General features: G+C 38.8%; 1 protein-coding gene and 1 long non-coding RNA gene across 5 annotated transcripts; one reads left to right on the plus strand and one right to left on the minus strand.

Moving 5' to 3' along the window:
- The first annotated feature begins 244 nt into the window (after positions 1 to 244).
- abcg2d (ATP binding cassette subfamily G member 2 (JR blood group)) lies at positions 245 to 18492 on the plus strand. 3 transcript variants are annotated; one of them, XM_012918680.4, is made up of 16 exons: positions 245 to 444; positions 1458 to 1678; positions 2689 to 2748; positions 3770 to 3884; positions 5043 to 5195; positions 5317 to 5474; positions 5727 to 5878; positions 6050 to 6151; positions 6759 to 7009; positions 9105 to 9187; positions 12513 to 12602; positions 12685 to 12806; positions 12905 to 13059; positions 13941 to 14030; positions 16293 to 16405; positions 16497 to 18491. In XM_012918680.4, exons 2-16 carry the CDS (start codon positions 1464 to 1466, stop codon positions 16642 to 16644), a joined length of 2007 nt encoding a protein of 668 aa, XP_012774134.2. In that variant the 5' UTR covers positions 245 to 444; positions 1458 to 1463; the 3' UTR covers positions 16645 to 18491. The 3 variants fall into 3 exon arrangements, with proteins under 3 accessions (XP_012774134.2, XP_076740956.1, XP_076740955.1); XM_076884841.1 differs by having other exon boundaries at positions 1461 to 1678; XM_076884840.1 differs by lacking the exon at positions 245 to 444 and having other exon boundaries at positions 1420 to 1678; positions 16497 to 18492.
- LOC143418992 (uncharacterized) lies at positions 6969 to 12394 on the minus strand. Of its 2 annotated transcripts, XR_013098943.1 has the most exons (4): positions 11951 to 12394; positions 10612 to 10708; positions 10433 to 10529; positions 6969 to 7088 (listed from the first exon to the last, which is right to left on the minus strand). It is a non-coding gene; the product is annotated as an uncharacterized LOC143418992 (long non-coding RNA). The 2 variants fall into 2 exon arrangements; XR_013098942.1 differs by lacking the exon at positions 6969 to 7088 and having other exon boundaries at positions 7419 to 10529.
- Positions 18493 to 18879: the final 387 nt, after the last annotated feature.

The following is an 18879-nucleotide window of genomic DNA, read 5'->3' on the forward strand; positions in this document are numbered from 1 at the left end:
CCCTTGAATTAAGTGTCCAGAACTATTAAACTGCATTTCTAGACATTTTAAAAGGGGATAGATGCTCTACTAACTACTTCAGCTACAATCTATTAAGTTCTGACCCTCAGCACTCATGTGTAACCCCATACAGTAGTGGGTAGCTAAACAACAGATTGCCAGATGCAGATTTCATTATATTCCAACTCCTGGAAGAAACCAGTAACTCTGGTGGAAAAGGGGGATAAGCTGATTTATTATAAGTGGCATAACTATAGAAAATGCTATAATGAAGTTATCTGGCTAACTTTTGTATGAATAAAACGGAAAAAAAGAAAAATGAGCAGCTGTGAAAAATGTGATGGGCCTCAGCTCCCTCCCCCAGCCTGAGTGGGGTTGACCCTTGTGTGAGCTGCCGCTGGCCATCAGTCTGCAGCAGCAGCCCTCTCACATCCTCACCGCCCGGTAAGTCCCAGCTACAAATATTTTCTCTCCTCACTCTGTTGATTTCAGCAGCTCCTCAATCATATTTTATTTATTAACGTCTGCAAGAAATCACGTGCAGCTGCTGCCTTGATTTAGCATTGGCGCAAGAAGAAATACTCCCTTAATTTTATCTCAGGCAGGTTTGACCCATGGAGTGTAAATCACCGAGGTCACGTGTTTTACATAGCTATAATATTCTTGTCCACTCATATACCTGCTGTGTTTTTTTTTCTTTCTTTAACACGTGAGCTCAAACACAAAACACTGCTATAAAGAGCAGCGCGTGCCACAGAAACAACGTGTGGATTTAAAAACTGTACTTTGTTCCCAATAATAATAATAATAGTAAAGCACATCAATACGTTTCAGTACATCTTTAGTTCTCTAAATTAATACAAGTTAAAATAAACAGTGGACATGTCCTTTGAGTCGAGCACCCTCATAAATGTGTTTAGAAATATTAAGCTTACAGTGTTGTCCAGCATGTCATCCCCGAGTAATGCAGTGAAAAGTCCACTGTTCCTTAAATTCCAGGATTTTTATTTGTTGTATTTATTTATCCTTATCAGTTTATCCCTTCGAAGCCGTAGAATACCAGCCTTAGCCTGCATTTAAACTTACAACTTCAAAATTAAATTAGATTAGAGTAGATTAGAAGAAATGTGTGTCCACATGTTGATCTTTTTTGCTTTATAAAATTTAGAGCTAATGCCTCCTTTGGCAATGAACATTTAGTTACTATCTTGTTGTTTACCACTTTTGCAGGTGTTTATTATTTAAGTGAGACTCTCAGGATGGTTAAAACAGCTGATAACTATGCTGATTTTAGGATTATTGCTTCAAAAAGTGATTTGCATCCAGCAGGTATTCAAGAGGTGGAAACCTTAACACCACTTCAAAGCGATCCTTATCACCATACTGATCAGTCTGTGCCTTTAGTAAAGTAACAGCGTTTCTCTTTCATGTATAAAATTCTGTGTTTTTGGTTGCAGCAGAGGATGATGGAGAAAACCAGTCACATCAACATTGCAATGATAGAAGACATCGGTACTAACGGGATGGCCGTGTCAAAGGTCGGCACGGGCGTGGACGGGACGAAACAGCGGTGCGGTTCCACCGTGAGCTTCCACAACATCCAGTACAAAGTGCAGCAGCAGAGCGGCTTCCTCTGCAAAAGAAAGATCCTCTCCAAGGAAATACTGGTGGACCTCAAGTCAGTCTCTTTGTCTTTCTCCGCTCTGTCACCTTCTCCCTCGCTTTCCTCCGTTTTCTCATCACTCACACACTACGCGCACATGAATTTACAGATATTAACCTGCAGAGCTATGATTTGCTCACTTGATAAGTGCAGCAGAAAACCTGTAAAACATTTAATACCTGTTTTTTTTAAATTATTTCCCCTCTGCTTAAGCTAGCTGAACATGCACAGAACCCCATTAAACAGTAGAAATCTTATGATTTTTACTTTGTTGAATTTCAGAAAAAATGCCAAATGAATCCTTTTGAATTTTATTGCACTGACTGTTTTAGATTTCTTTTAATTTTGGGGGGTGTCGTCTTGCTTTTTTTCTTTTGTTTTCCATGTCAGTCCAGTACAAAGTGGGACAATAGTGAATAGACCCTTGCAGTTCCTTTCTGATGGTATTAAATACAGCTGACGTTTCCCATGGAAGAATGAATCATTTCACACAAGTTTTTTGGGGGGGGAACCTTTTTCCTTCCACAGTGTTAATTATATGATATTAAGCATGGTTTCTTGCATATAATCTCTCAAATGCACTAAAGAGCAGTCTGCCAGGGAAACGAATTAAACAGCGTCACGTGATCCACCGCCAGACCTTAATTCAGTCTTCAACTCTGTTTTAAATCACTGACTCACTCCGTGCTTTCTGAAGTCTCTGAAGTTCTTTAAATTGTTACTTTTTAAAAAAAAATGATATGATATCTGTATTTGCTGTAAAATCCATTCATGAATATTACTTTAAATGGGATTGGGAGGGATGATTCATTTAATAAAAGTAGTTCATTTCAGCATGTGTCTAAGGACCATATTAACTACTTTGATTCACATGCTTTGTGTCTGTGGCATAAAACTGATACAGTAAAAATCTAAGAAAAAACATTTATAATTGGAAACATAAGCAAATATGTGTCCCAGTATTTGAGTTTCTTTTTTCATTATTAAATCATTACACTCTTTTTGCCTGTGTCACTGTCTCGCAGTGGGATTATGAGACCTGGTCTGAATGCTATTCTTGGACCTACTGGAAGTGGAAAATCTTCGTGAGTACTACTTCAGTTTTCAAAAATACAGTTAGGTCTATAAATCATTGTATTATTATCTTATTACAGTATAAATCAATTAATCAATATGTGATTGAACAAACAGTAATACAAGCAGTACAAGTAAGTATCGCATTTGCTGTGAACAGCCATCTGACATGTTTGACAGAGGGTGGGTTGTGCTTTGGATCATGAGCATTTTCTCTCCTTCACCATTGTTTTCTCTTCTGTTCATACTGGTACGCGTTCATCTTGGTTTCATTTTTCCAAGGTTTTTTTTCCTGAACTGTGCGAGCTCTTGTAGATGTGTAACCAGAGGTTTGCACCTTGTAGTAAACGCTCTGTATTCATGAAAGCGTCTCTTGATCATAGTGCTCTTCACTTGGTTAGATGCGGTGACCCATAGAACTAATTCAGCACTTTAGTCGTCGTAATACTGGGCAGTGGATTCATTGTTTTTAGGAACCAACCAAGTGTTTCATTTGGCCGCTCTTAACCCTGTAAAGCTTGAACCATGATTTTTTTAACCCTCTCAGGCTCAAATTAAGTTTTTGTTGCTAATGCACAAAAGAATACCTGCAGTGGTACTTCTGAGTAAAAAAAAACCTCATAAAATATGTATGTGGGGTAATCAGGTTGTTAGCTTTTAACTGTTGCAAATCTGCAACGCCTGCCTTGAGAGAGTTAAACTGGACTGTTTATTAAACCTTCTGTCAGCTCATAATACTTTGAGCTGACTTCAGATATTACGTCTGCTTCATTTGTCAGTTGAAATTATGAGGGAAAGAGCCTCACCTAGCCACGAAACGTCTTGTTAATTATTTTTGAACCTTTAAAAATGGGGTATTTATGCATAAAAGGCCTGCAATTCCTAAACAGTTAATGTGATATTTTTAGGCCCGTTGAATTCAAATGACATTGTCTGAATACCTATGGACGTAATTGTATATAATCTTGAAATAATTACCTTAATTTTTGTTTTGGATATCTGTAGAATTTTTCTTTGCTCTTTTTCTTTGAGATTCTTGGATATTCTGGCTGCGAGGAAGGATCCCGCAGGTCTCTCGGGTGAAGTTCTCATTGATGGAGCCCCACAGCCTCCAAACTTTAAGTGCCTCTCTGGCTATGTCGTCCAGGTAAATTTGTATTTCTTTAAATAGCTCATATTAACCATTTTATATCCACTCAGATGCACTGATATGGATATAGTGATATTATGTTTTGAAATATATTTATTTGATAAATGTACAGTGCTTAACAAATGCTTGATACCACCTGCCACAAATATTTTAGAAATCTATCAAAAATTTGTTCAAAACTACACATTATGTTACTATTTATCAGGTAAATAACAGCTGAATTTACATTTTTATACCCAAATTTGAGCCGGCACTCTAGTCGTCTCTGAGAAGTCAGGAATTAATTGAGCGTCAATCGCGAAAAAAATTTTTTTCTGTTTAGGAGCACTAGTAAAAAAAAACCTGTAATTCTAAAAAATAAAAATAAAAAAATCAGCTTTTTTGTAAAATGTTAAATTGGAAAAATTGTGGATAGGACAGATAAATATATGTTAACATTAAAATAAATCCTTTCAATTAAACAGTGTATGGATGCTGGTGGGTTAATCATTACAGAAACATAAGAATTGCTTTTGATAATTAGCAGTGCTTTTAATTTAGAACAGCTGTGGGATAAAACTTAAATTGTGTTTTGGTCTAATAAACTTGTTAAGCACTGTAAGTCGGAGTCATTCTCTGGTTTATTTTCTACGTACTTAATGCAGCTCTATTTAGGTGTTAAGTTAAGCAACGTGTAAACTGGCTTTTCACTACTTATTTTTTGTTTTGGGGTCTTTTTCAGTGACGTATTGGCCGGCCTCGACTGGTTTCTTTAAGCTTTCATGCAGAAAAAGCTGAGAGCTTTGACTTTCTCTTAGACGCTGCGTCTGAGAGCAAAGCAAATGTTGTAGGCTGTAAAACCAACTTAACACACAGAGGTTGGCCTTTAAACATTAAACATAGTGCTGAGATTGTTTGTGTTTGTGTTAGACCTCTTTTAAGAAGAAACTCTTGAGATGAGAAATATTTTGTGCAAGTGTCCTTAGAGAAGACAGGCAGGCAGGCTTAGACCTCCCAGAAAAACCTGCAAACCCTGCCGAGGTTCACTCCTTCTTGCAGTGAGGCAGTGAACTCCGTCTTGTTTCTGGTTGTTTCCCTTAAGGATTTGTGGAAATGATAACTACAAAATAGCTTTTCAGTTTGTGACCTTTGATCAAGCTTTGGTCTCCCTGCTAGGAAGATGTGGTCATGGGCACCCTGACCGTGAGGGAGAATCTGCGTTTTTCTGCCGCTCTGCGACTGCACGTCTCCGTGCCTCAGGTCGAGAAGGAGGCTCGAGTCAATCACCTCATTAAAGAACTGGGTCTCACCGAAGTGGCTGACTCCAAGGTGCTGCAGATAATCACAGCCTGTCACTCACCTGTCCTCTAACAAGCAGCCTGCCCCGGCAGATGAAGCTCGTTTTCAGCGATTCCCGTTGTGTTTTGTTGGTGGTTTTTTTGTTCCTCAGGTGGGCACGCAGATGACCCGAGGAATCTCAGGAGGAGAGAGAAAGAGGACAAACATCGGCATGGAGCTGATCATCGATCCTGCTGTCCTATTTCTGGATGAACCAACCACCGGGCTAGACGCAAGCACTGCTAACTCTGTCCTGCTCCTGCTGAAAAGGTGAGAAAGCCCGGACTCTCTCTAATTTCTCAGATTTCTTTAAAGTAAAGTAAAATCTTGAGCTTCTGGCCTTTAAAGAATTTTTAAAAGTGTTTCAAGCTAAATTCTGGAGTTTGGTTAACTTTAAACAGAAGCTTATCACTTTACATAGAAGAATTACAGCAGGAAAACTGCTGCTGTTTGCTTCTACTTTATTTAGATCAATTTATTGTGGTGCCTATTGATTTTTTACTGTGTTATGTGTCTTTTCAGAATGGCGAGTCATGGTAGAACCATAATTATGTCCATCCACCAACCTCGCTACTCCATCTACAGACTGTTTGACACTCTCACACTGTTGGTCAGTGGTAAAATGGTGTACCACGGACCAGCACCAAACGCTTTGGACTACTTTGCCAACATCGGTGATTACACTGACTAAACAGTAACATCACAAGACACTTCTTTACAGTTTTCTTAAATTTATGAAGTAAATAAATGTAGATGGATGTGCAGCTTCTAAAAAAGCTGCAGGGTCACTATATGTATAGGATTTGCTTTGATATTGAGCTGCAACATTGTGATTTGTGTTCAAGGCTATGCCTGCGAGGCCCACAACAACCCAGCTGACTTCTTTTTGGATGTGATTAACGGAGACTTCACCGCCACAGCAATGACCAAAGTGCACGGCTCTGAAGGTAGCGGCATAATTAACCAACTATGAATATTCAGTCAAGTTTGTATCACATCTCCTGGTTTAATAGAATAACAACAAACAAACATATCCTGTGCAAATGTGCCCATTTCTTTGCATTTTTCTTTGATTTTGCAACATCCACAAAAAGGCACGATACAATAAAGAAGATACAGTATTTTTACCTGGAACTTTTTATTAACAAGTTATTTAAAGTGTTTTAAATTTGACATTTATAGTGATTAGAACAACATGTCAAACGCACAAATTAGAGTTGACAGAGTAAAACAGGAACACAGATGGTTTTTACTGGACCTCATAACGCCTTAATTTTTGTTAACATTTTCTGCAAGTGAAAAAATGTCACGTGAAAACGTAAGCAGAAAAAATCAGGGATTCCTTCACATCCATGGGAGATTTTGATAAAGTCATGTAGAAAACAGCTGAAGTAGTGGCTGCTAAAGGGGGTTCTACAAGCTGTTGAATCGTGGGGTGTACATAGTCGACCATTAACTCTATTCTAGAGTCAAATCTGTATATAAAGTGCCAGAGTGAATTGGTGCTATGAACATAAAATATAACTGAGTGGGTTTTTTTGTATTTGTGAACAGATTTGGACTTCAAGGAGCTCAGTAGCTCCAGGCAGAGCATCGAGGAGCGCCTGGTGGATGAGTACAAGAACAGCGGTTACTCCAGCAACACACGAGCCGAACTGGAACGCATTGTTAAAGATAAGCGCTGTGGGTCCCTCCCAAAGTCCCGCACCATCACCTACAACAGCTCGTTCTTTCACCAGCTACGATGGGTCCTTCACAGAACATTTCAGAACCTCATGTTGAACCCCCAAACATCTGTGGCCCAGGTAAGCACGTACACCATCGTCTTTTAGGGCACGCGTTCGACTTTCAGACGTCGGTCAGTGCCACTCTCGTGTCTGTCAGCTGAACATAAAGCTCATTAGCTGGTGAAGACTTTTACCAACTTTTTTGTAGCTATATGGGTAACTTTAAATAGTTAATTAGTGACAGGTTTAAACTTAAGTATGTTTAAAAATAAAAGCATACACTGTTCCAAAAAATAGTAATGTCAAAGTATCTTACTGTATATTTTACAGTTTTGTACTGTCTTTCTAGAATATCATGAAATTTACATAGGTAGACTGTGATTTTACATGTCAAAGGTAAAATAACATAACATCACTGTAAATATAGTAAAACACAATTTACTTGTTTTTTAAATATATATTTTTTGTACATATGTATATTTAGATTGTAAAAATACATTCAGAAATGTATCATAATTTCACAAATATTTGTCTGTTATGTGAGAGAATGATCTGTTAAATTCAAATGTAATACTATGGAAAAATATATAAAATGATAGAAAATTAATGAGAATAATCAATAATTAAAGGAGTATTTGAATTATAATTTTGCTGAAAATTTCATGTCATCTAGGTCTGATTCAATAATTCAGAGGTAACAAGTGAAAATATAATTAATAGAAATAAAAACAAACAAAAAAAACATATAAAACATTGCCCGGCCACGCTGTGCTAATTATATATTTTAAAAAATAAATGTAGAGGTAGGAATTGCAATTAATATAAATCTCAAAGTATTCACAACATTCCTGAACAGAAATAGGCCTCTGCACCTGGGTGAGGGTGTGGCCATGAAAACAATGTGACATGCCATTGGATGTTGGGACACATAATAACATGACGCTAAGCATCGGCCAATGAATGTGAACTAACAACTACAAGGTCGCGGGTATGGCTGCACTGTAGGAAAAAATCCTAATATGAAAGTATTTTACTGTGCATTTTACAGTTTTGTTCTGTTCTTCTAGAATATCATTAACGTTACGTAAATAGACTGTGAATTCACATTTCGAATGTAAATTAACGTTAAATCACTGTAATGTAATACAACATAATATTCATGATTGCCGGAATATTACCGTTTTTTAGGATTTGTTTTTTTTTCCTATTTATAGATAATTTCATTGTTTAATCACATTAACATGTTCCTAATTTAATGTTTAAGATCACTTGAAAAGGCAAGATCCCATGTAAAATTAGCGCAACAAACTGTATTGTCATTACTGGAAATAACCGTATTTTTATGAGGAAGTTATTTTTTGTTATTTTACGGTAGTATTTTGGCGCCCCAGCTGCCAGAATATTACCGTTTTTTAATGTTTTTTTTTAACAGTGTACATTGTATTGGCCCCATCATCGTGAGCAGGATACGCAGTGTGTTAGAGGGGTCACCTTTATGCCCCCATTAGTCGCCCCATGGCGGCAAAATGCTGTCAGAAGTCTCCTCACTTTAAGAATTATTAACAGCTAATTGGTCCTAAATAAGTCAAAAATAATCCTTCGAGAAGGTTCCTTGGTGGCGTGGGTGCTGTAATCAGCTTTGGTGACTGTTGTGACCCCACTCCTGCCTCTTTGGGCCTGAACCTGAACTGATATCATATCTAGCCAAAGCCCCTTGGCCCCGGTGTGGGAGTCATCACATGATGGCATCATGACCTATCCCGCCGCTGCCCAGCTTCCACATGAGGGACTGAGGGGAATGAGGTGAAAAAGGCTCAACCTTACTGGCTTATCCCTTCACCCTGGGAACCGCTTAGTCCTGTCATAACCTGTAAATAGTTTCAGCTTAAAACATGTCTTGCTTTCACCTTTTTCCCCCTCCATTCAGTCATCTCACCCCAGGATCAGTTCAGGAGGACATAACCTTAGCATTTTCTGCTCACTTCAGTCCTTTGTACCCATGTTTTTGTTTTGTTTTTTACCCCCAAAAGTTTAATTTAGTTTTTCCATAAACTAAATTCAAGTTTGGATTAAACTGGACTTCAGGAGGTTTTAAGGTTTTTTATATAACAACATATTGAATGTGTATGTTGTAGGCACAGAAGTCATCACGTTGTCTAAATCTCTTACGCAGCTGGGAGTCAACGTTTTCCTCGCTCTCATCGTGGGAGCCATTTTCTTTGGGGTCAAAGATGATCAGAGTGGTATTCAGAACAGGTGAGAGAACTGCTCTCAACAGTGAGCTGGAGTCACATAATAATATTTTACAAAATGTTCTGAGTATGTAATGTGACTGTCCTGCTGTCATCTCCAAAAAAAAACAAAACATCTTCATGGCTAAATAATTTGTACTTTGATCATTTTAATGTTGTGTGTTATTTGTTTATTTAAAGCATTCCTATTGTCTAAATGCCACAGCAGCTAATCAGCTAATCGCTCTCACTTATAATACTTATTACATCGGTGTAATTTAGCTGGTTTAATACATATGGCACTCCATGAAATGCATGTAATAATGTAAAGCTCACACAGCAAAATTCCTTTTGTCTCTCATCGTCTGCAGGCCAATAAATACCTCAACATACTCTTATAAAATCGATGTTTTTATTAACTGTCACATTAACACAGCCCTCGGCCTGTTACTGCAGTATGACTGTTACTTCCCCATCGGGTCTTGCAGTTATCGCAGTAAACCATCTGATTTAGAGGAAATGTTGGCACGTGTGAGTGAACAATGCAGCTTAAAAAATGCTCGAGAAAGTCCTTCGCCTCCATAGTCGGGGTGTGAGACGCAGCGATGTGGTTCAGATATGGGTTTAATACACTTGTAAAAGGTTCATTTAAGACTACAAACCAGTCAGCTAACATGAAAAATGTCAACCTAAGATTTGACGCTAAAATGTTTAAGCTATATTCATGGCTTGGTTTAGTAATGCTTCGTTGATCGCTTAAGCCTGTAAAATAACATTTGGGTTGCCAGTTTGTAGAGTGTCTTTCTTTAGCATGGTACTTCACTTGAAGACACAGTGTGTCTTTGCTTCCCTCTTTCCAGATTTCTTGTGTGTGCCTCATGTCAGCAAACTGAGCGAATCCAGCAGCATTCGTGAGGAAAATTACTAATAAGCAATTTATTAATTGTTTGGACTCTACATATTTTATAGATGATGTTTTCCACAATATGTAAACCCCAAAACTCTTTTTTAATGCGCTGCAACTACAAAAAATCTATATCGATGGGCAAATGTTTCATTTAGTAGCTTTAGTAGCATTTATTTTTATTAGTAAGCCATTGTTTTAAACTGGACTTCTTTTATTGTTTCGTTTTAGGTTGTTTTGTTTTTATTTTTTAATACTATGCGTTTACACGCTAAAGGCAACATGTTTCCCCATAAATGTTCAGGTCAGTGACCGCTTCTGGTGAAAAAGTGTGAAAGGTAATTCCCGCTCGGTTAATCTTCTTACCGTTTTTTATTGGGCACAACCTGGTACTCGCAAGTCCAGCGAAGCCCATCAGAGACCTCAGTGGTCTCCCTTTTTCCGTTCAGTAGTGTACAGGGACCTAATGTGATTATATTCAAGGTCAGTGCACATGCAGAATGGCAGACAGCCCGTACGTGGCTTAAATGTCTCAAGTTTCTCACCCCTCCTTCATCTTTGCTTGGTGTAGGGGCTAATATTGGGGCAACAACAATCAGCATCAACAGTCAGCGTAGGAAAATCAGCAATGAGGGAAAAAACCTAGAAACAAACGCAAAAGAAATTTGTGAGGAGTCGTGTGAAATATTGCTCAGATTGGGAGTCTGTGCTCAGGACATCGGTGACAAACTACTGCAAACATTTTCAAGTTTTCAAAGGTCACGTTACAGTATGTAAGATCTTTAGTCTTTATTCTGCTCTGAACATGACTGTTTTCTTAACAGTTCAGTACTGTGCTGAAATTCTTGAGCCGCCACTCACTTCTTTATGTTTTGCTAAGAAAATGTGAAATAAGTACAGTGATTTGTGCAAACTCCATACAGTATATTCCTGTACAGAGTCTGTACAATTCCCCATACTGAAAAGTCAATATTTGGTCTGACTACCATTATTCTTCTACACAGCCTGAACTCCTTTAGGCAAGCTTTCTTACCATTTCTTTAAGTTATCTTTGGGGATAGTTTTCCGGGCTTCTTGACGGACATTCAAAGGTCTTTGGATGTTGGCTGGCTTTTGTTCTGTTCTCTGTCAACATTATAATGACGAAGTCTGGGCTCCAATAGTTCCCCAGGCTTTCTGAAAGACCTTCAGAAGATCTGGAGAACTATTGCTCAAGAAACTCTGGCTCTTTGAAGGCAAAATATAAGGAAATGAGGAGTGGCTCAAGACTTTTGCACAAAGCTGTGTCTTTGCTTCTGTGTTGATTGACAGGTTGGAGTCTCATGTTGTTTTTTTTCTAAGACTTTTCCTGGCAAGCATCCTATACAGGTCTTATCTGTGCAGTCTCTTTTTGAGTATCCGGTTGTTCAGTCTGACGTCACTAGCCGTGTCTGGACCTAAACTCCGCTGCAGGTCCATATATCAAACGACCACTATGGCATTACTGAGAGTTGAAAAACTGTCTAAAGTCTTTCATCTTTAATAAAATGATCAGCGTTCTGCTCTACCAGGTGTAACAATTGCGTTTAACATCCAGGCATCCATGAAAACGGAATTTATGACATTTAACGGAGTTAGAAGTTAGCAGGGAGTTAGCTCGCTAGCTTCTATCTAAATACAATATAGCATGTCCTGACTGCGGGGTTTTGGAAACAAATTAAAATGTACAGCTCTGTTATCACTTCCAGCATAAATGAAGACAGGAAACTAAACAGCAGTGACGTTTGTAGGGTTACTGAAGTTTGGCTAGCTGGTATATAATGATGTGCTACGTGACCGCTAGCGACACAGCTATGTTAGCATAATATAAACAAGCTAACTTTTTTTCCACTCGATAAAAGTTACCGTGAGTGTTCTCGGTGGTCAGGAATAAATGTAATCGCATGGCAGGATGCTGTAAAAGGACCAAACTTCAGCCAGGAGAACAACTGAGATAATCCATCCACAATACGAGGTTAGTCATTCATATAGTGCTGCATGGGCTGGGCTGTAGTTACATCCTAAGGTTTTAAAAACTGAGCTTAAATAAATGATTAGCAGTAATAAAAGCCGAGGGAGGTCAACAGTGATCACTGACTGTTTTAGGAGCTTTTTGAGATCAAATATAAGAAAATACATAACATTAAACATGTTAACAACACAAAAGCCATATTAAACGCAGACTACTTTAGACCCGGAAGTAGGATTTGTCGCGTCATCACTGAACAACCGGATAGCGTGCACTTTAAGTGTTGTGCTGTCCGAGAGGTTCCAATTCCAACTTTATTTATACAGCACCAAATTACAAAAACAGTCGCCTCAAAGCGCTTTCTATTCCAAGGTAGACCCTACAATAATACCTACAGAGAAAAACCCAACAATCACATGACCCCCAGTGACCAGACTTTTGCTTTTCTGATTGCTCCAGGATGGGCGCCCTCTTCTTCATCACTACCAACCAGTGTTTCAGTACTGTGTCTGCTGCCGAGCTCTTCATCACTGAGAGGAAACTCTTTGTGTAAGTTCTCCATCAGGACGCCGTATACGTGTGTGTGTGACTCTAGATTGAACTGTTGCTTTATGTGTTTCTCTCGTGACAGGCACGAGTACATCAGCGGCTACTACAGAGTGTCTGTCTACTTCCTTTCTAAGATCCTGTCTGATATCGCTCTGCGCACCGTCACCTCTGTTATCTTCAGCTGTGTTGTCTATTTTTTGATTGGTGAGACTTTTATCTATTTATCTATTTTAATTTTTGCATTTAAATTTAAATAAATGACATCAGTGTGTAAAAGCGCACAAAACTGTGTGTCCAACCAGGGCTCAAATCCACAGCAGAAGCCTTTTTTGTCTTCATGCTGACGGTGACTCTGGTGGCTTACACAGCCACAGCCATGACCATGGCCATCTCAGCTGACCAGAGTGTCGTGGCTCTTGCCAACATCCTCATGACCATCACCTTTGTCTTCATGATGGTAAGAGATACAGCAACCCCATGACCCACATAAATAAGTTGGAAGGGAGAAGGAGTAAAGATGACATCTCCGTTTTTTGTTTTAGGCAACTTTAGGGTTTTTAAAAAAAAAAGAAATGAGACATTTTAAACAGAAGACTCACTGATGACATAAACTCACTGGTCACTTTAACATCAGATGTGGTTATAAAGGGATGGAGATGGTCGGCTATGCTGGGGTGTGGTCTTATTCAAGGTTTGATGTGTCGTGCATTCAGAGATGCTCTTCTGCACACTTGGACTGTCACGAGTTGGTTGCTGTTGCCTGCTCAGAGCAGTCTGACCATTCTCCTTTTACTTTTGGCATCAACAAAGCATTTTCACCCAGACCTGCCATTCACTGGATATTTTCTCATTTTTTGAGATTGCTGTGTGGGCAAAAATTCACTTCAATCACCTTTCTTTCCCATTCTGATGCTCAGTTTGAACTTCAGCAGGTCTTCTTGACCTTGTGTACTTGCTTAAATGCACCAAGTTGCTACTACGGGGTTGACAAATTAAGTATAAGAACGGCAATGCCTAATGAAGTGGCCAGTAAGTGCATTTTAAATGATTGTTGATTGATTTCTTAATCAATAGCAAAATTTTCCAGAAAACATTGACTATTGAATCTATATCTGACTAAGTCTCTATAAGCAACACAGATATATTATATTATCCGTATATTATAATGAACAATAGACAGTTATTCATCTACGTTTTACTGTCTGATAGTAAAAGCTCCCGTGAGACTATTAACATCCTGCATCTGGACTTTGAAACATTTAGATGTGTTTGTAAGTCGTGTTATGTCAGCTCTACCCTCCAGAAAAAAGACATCTAAACTGACTTTGTGTCTGCTAGATTTTTTCAGGACTCCTGGTGAATCTACCCAGCACCAAAGACTGGTTGGCTTGGCTGAAGTACTTTAGTATTCCTCGTTATGGTCTTGCAGTAAGTCAGCATTAAAGGTTTTGACAGCAGACGATGCAGATATATAGAGAAAGTAGCAGAAACAATTCAAAATTCAGACAGAGGTTATCACCTCAATGAAATACAGTGGGGCAAAAAAGTATTTAGTCAGCCACCGATTGTGCAAGTTCCCCCACCTAAAATGATGACAGAGGTCAGTAATTTGCACCAGAGGTACACTTCAACTGTGAGAGACAGAATGTGAAAAAAAAATCCATGAATCCACATGGTAGGATTTGTAAAGAATTTATTCGTAAATCAGGGTGGAAAATAAGTATTTGGTCAATAACAAAAATACAACTCAATACTTTGTAACATAACCTTTGTTGGCAATAACAGAGGTCAAACGCTTACTATAGGTCTTTACCAGGTTTGCACACGCAGTAGCTGGTATTTTGGCCCATTCCTCCATGCAGATCTTCTCGAGAGCAGTGATGTTTTGGGGCTGTCGCCGAGCAACACGGACTTTCAACTCCCGCCACAGATTTTCTATGGGGTTGAGGTCTGGAGACTGGCTAGGCCACTCCAGGACTTTCAAATGCTTCTTACGGAGCCACTCCTTTGTTGCCCGGGCGGTGTGTTTTGGATCATTGTCATGTTGGAAGACCCAGCCTCGTTTCATCTTCAGAGTTCTCACTGATGGAAGGAGGTTTTGGCTCAAAATCTCACGATACATGGCCCCATTCATTCTGTCCTTAACACGGATCAGTCGTCCTGTCCCCTTGGCAGAAAAACAGCCCCATAGCATGATGTTTCCACCCCCATGCTTCACAGTAGGTATGGTGTTCTTGGGATGCAACTCAGTATTCTTCTTCCTCCAAACACGACGAGTTGAGTTTATACCAAAAAGTTCTACTTTGGTTTCATCTGACCACATGACATTCTCCCAATCCTCTGCTGTATCATCCATGTGCTCTCTGGCAAACTTCAGACGGGCCTGGACATGCACTGGCTTCAGCAGCGGAACACGTCTGGCACTGCGGGATGTGATTCCCTGCCGTTGTAGTGTGTTACTGATGGTGACCTTTGTTACTTTGGTCCCAGCTCTCTGCAGGTCATTCACCAGGTCCCCCCGTGTGGTTCTGGGATCTTTGCTCACCGTTCTCATGATCATTTTGACCCCACGGGATGAGATCTTGCGTGGAGCCCCAGATCGAGGGAGATTATCAGTGGTCTTGTATGTCTTCCATTTTCTGATGATTGCTCCCACAGTTGATTTTTTCACACCAAGCTGCTTGCCTATTGTAGATTCACTCTTCCCAGTCTGGTGCAGGTCTACAATACTTTTCCTGGTGTCCTTCGAAAGCTCTTTGGTCTTGGCCATGGCGGAGTTTGGAGTCTGACTGTTTGAGGCTGTGGACAGGTGTCTTTTATACAGATGATGAGTTCAAACAGGTGCCATTCATACATGTAACGAGTGGGGGACAGAAAAGCGTCTTACAGAAGACGTTACAGGTCTGTGAGAGCCAGAGATTTTCCTTGTTTGAGGTGACCAAATACTTATTTTCCACCCTAATTTACGAATAAATTCTTTACAAATCCTACCATGTGAATTCATGGATTTTTTTTTCACATTCTGTCTCTCACAGTTGAAGTGTACCTCTGGTGCAAATTACTGACCTCTGTCATCATTTTAAGTGGGGGAACTTGCACAATCGGTGGCTGACTAAATACTTTTTTGCCCCACTGTAAATACACATCACAGACAACCTCCTTCACATATATGTTTTAGCAGTTTTAGTTTTAATTGTCTGTAAGTGTGTTTTTATTGAACTGGGGTTGGACCTGAACTGGGCTCTAAACTTGATGTTAGATGGCTGAATGCATAGACTTAAACAGACTTCTCTGATTTTAACTGTTGGGTGTTGCACGTTATACCAAACATACATGACCAAGTGGATAGCCTACTGATAATGCGCTTTAAAAACCCCATGTATAGTAACTGTCATGTTTGAAGATGGAGCCAAACTCAAAGGAGAGGATTAAGGCCAACAAACTAGGGACCAACTGACCACAAGCACAGCTAAAGACAGCGTGCAAGAGACAAGAGACTTTAAAAATGAAACAGGAAATTACTTTATATGGCAACATATACGTGAAAAGGGAGTTGAGACCCAAAAGAGAATAGCTACATTACATTTATTGTTTTAAAATGGAACAAATGATCTGCCAAACGCACCATATTGTATTTAAATTGTTCTGCTAAGGATTTACTGCTCTGCCTCACCTGCTGTCTTTGTTCAGGCCTTGAAGATAAACGAATTTGTGGGTCTGAGGTTCTGCGAAGAGGTTGTAATCCGAAACAGCAACATGTCAGCTATGACAGCCAACTGCACTGTGAAAACAGCTGGCCAGACGTGAGTAATTGGTCCAGTTCTGTCTTACTGGTTAACAACATGTTGTATTGTGGCTCTAATATCTGACCAGTTTGAACATGCCTCATTTCAGATGCACAGGAGAGCAGTATCTGGAGTACCTGGGCATAGACTACACCTGCTGGGGTCTGTGGGAGAATCATGTAGCTTTGACTGTTATGATGATCATATTTCTCATCATTGCCTATCTGAAGCTTCGCTTCATCAAGAAATTTACTTAATGCGTTATCTGTTTTTTACTTTAATGTACCAGCACTGATAGATCTTGTGCTCAGAAATAGCACAATTAAAGCTACATTTATATATTGGGGGTTTAGTTTTATTTTACACTGCCCTCATATCTTTAGCATATAATGAAGCGAGAAAGTTAGAGTACAAGTGCAAATACTGAAATAAAAAGCTGAAAGCAGCCGAAAACAGCTAGCTAAACTTTTCTAGAGTTCACGTTTTTACCATTAGTCTCCCTGTAAAGCTCATAAAATCTTATTGTGTGTTGTGTTCAGCTGCTCATTAACCCTTTTACGCATAGTGGTCACTACAGTGGACAGCTATTCAAACACTGTTTTCTTGTATTCATATCAGTGTTGATGGTACACTTGCACATAAACCACTACATTGGACACTGATGTGTCACTCCATACCCTGCCGCTCACTCTAAAGGTGATGTTGTCATGTAAAAAACTATTTGAAAAATACACGTTTAAAAAATGAAGTTCAAAAATCTTTTTTTCATGCCTAAAGATGAATAAAAATACTGATTAAGGTTGTCCTAATCAATCACATGGTAGCAACTCAATGCATTGATGCATGCAGACATGAACAAGATGACCTGCTAAAGTTCAAACAGAGCATCAGAATATAGAGGAAAGGTGATTTAACTTGAACATGAAATGGTTTTTGGTACTAAATGGATTGGTCTGAGTGTTTCTGAAGCTACTGATCTACTGGGATTTTCCCCACACAACTATCTCTAGGGTTTACAGAAAAAAGTCAGAAAAAATAGAAAATATCTATTGAGCAGCAGGTCTCTGGGTGAAAATGCCTTCTTGATCGCAGAGGTCAGACATTCAACAATATCCAACTTGTTAAAATCAAAGTGTACAGAAGAGCATCTGTAAATACATGACAAACCTTGAAGCAGGTGGACTACAGCAGCAGAAGACCACATCACAGCCTACCTGTGTTGCTCACCCTGTCCCTTTTGGATCGCAGTGTACCCATCTTCTGATGGCTGCTTCATGCAGGATAACACACCATATCACAAAACTCAAATCATCTCAAACTGGTTTCTTTAACATGACAGTGAGTTCGCTGTGCTCGAATGACCTCTACAGTCAGCAGATCTGAATCCAGTACACTATATTTGGGACGTGGTGGAATGGGAGATTGATGTGAGCTGACAAATATGCAGCAGCTGTGTGATGCTATCATGTCAGTATAGACCAAAGTCTGTGAGGAAAATTTCCAGCTCCTTTTTAAATCTCCCCAACAAAGAATTAAAGCAGCTCTGAAGGCAAAAGGGGTCCAACCCAGTACTAGCAACCTAGTGGAGATGCCAGTGTGTGTATTTATTGTGCAGATATAAAAGTACCAGTATACCAAGTGAACAAGTATGGCTGTTTCCCAAAATATCAAAACCTAGTTGTTGGTTCCTTTGTTTACTGTTATATAAGTTTAGTCTGGATAAAATCTTTGTGGGTATAAAAAATTGTGAGTCCAAAACAAACTAGACAGAATATTTTCAAATTATAGGATAAAATTGTGAATTTTCCAAAGTGAAAAAGTGTAGAAATTAAAAAGTATACTGGCCTCAAAGTAAACTTTCAAAGCTGTTTATTAATATTTACTTCTGCAGCATTTGTCAGTTTGTGACTTTTTCCCAATACCTTTGTAACCCAGTTGTTTTGATTAAAGTTTCCAAATTATACTTATTTAATTGTGCTATTAATTTTTCATAATATAATTAAAAGCTGATCATTTGTAATTGTAGACATTAAAGCATTACATCAAGTGGCTTTATCTGTTTTCCAAAGCAAAACTCTGTAATACATTTATACTCTGTTAGTTTTTTCATACCATGTATAAAGATCTTCATGTAACTTTTGGTCTTGTGTTTTTTTATTATTATTAATGCATTAATTATTATTAATACAGTTATAAACCTTAGTGTAGTTACCACACACCAAAACCATGATATAAATTCTCCTGAAATAAGAAACTTTTTTTTTTTTTTGGCGTAACTTTAAATCAGTGTATATGGAAGAATTTGAAGTACAAACCAAATTTTGGTTACTGAAAACCTTAAAATGTGTAAAATATCTTTTAATTTAACATCATTTGCAAATAAATGTCAATGTACTAAAACTGCTGCATCTAAACTTTCTCGTTCTTAGACAAATCCAAAATGACTTTTGGCCTACTTTTCAGTTCACTCCAATTTTATTTATATAGCACCA

This window comes from Maylandia zebra, linkage group LG6 (genome assembly GCF_041146795.1).
Source record: "Maylandia zebra isolate NMK-2024a linkage group LG6, Mzebra_GT3a, whole genome shotgun sequence".
Lineage (NCBI taxonomy): Eukaryota > Metazoa > Chordata > Actinopteri > Cichliformes > Cichlidae > Maylandia > Maylandia zebra.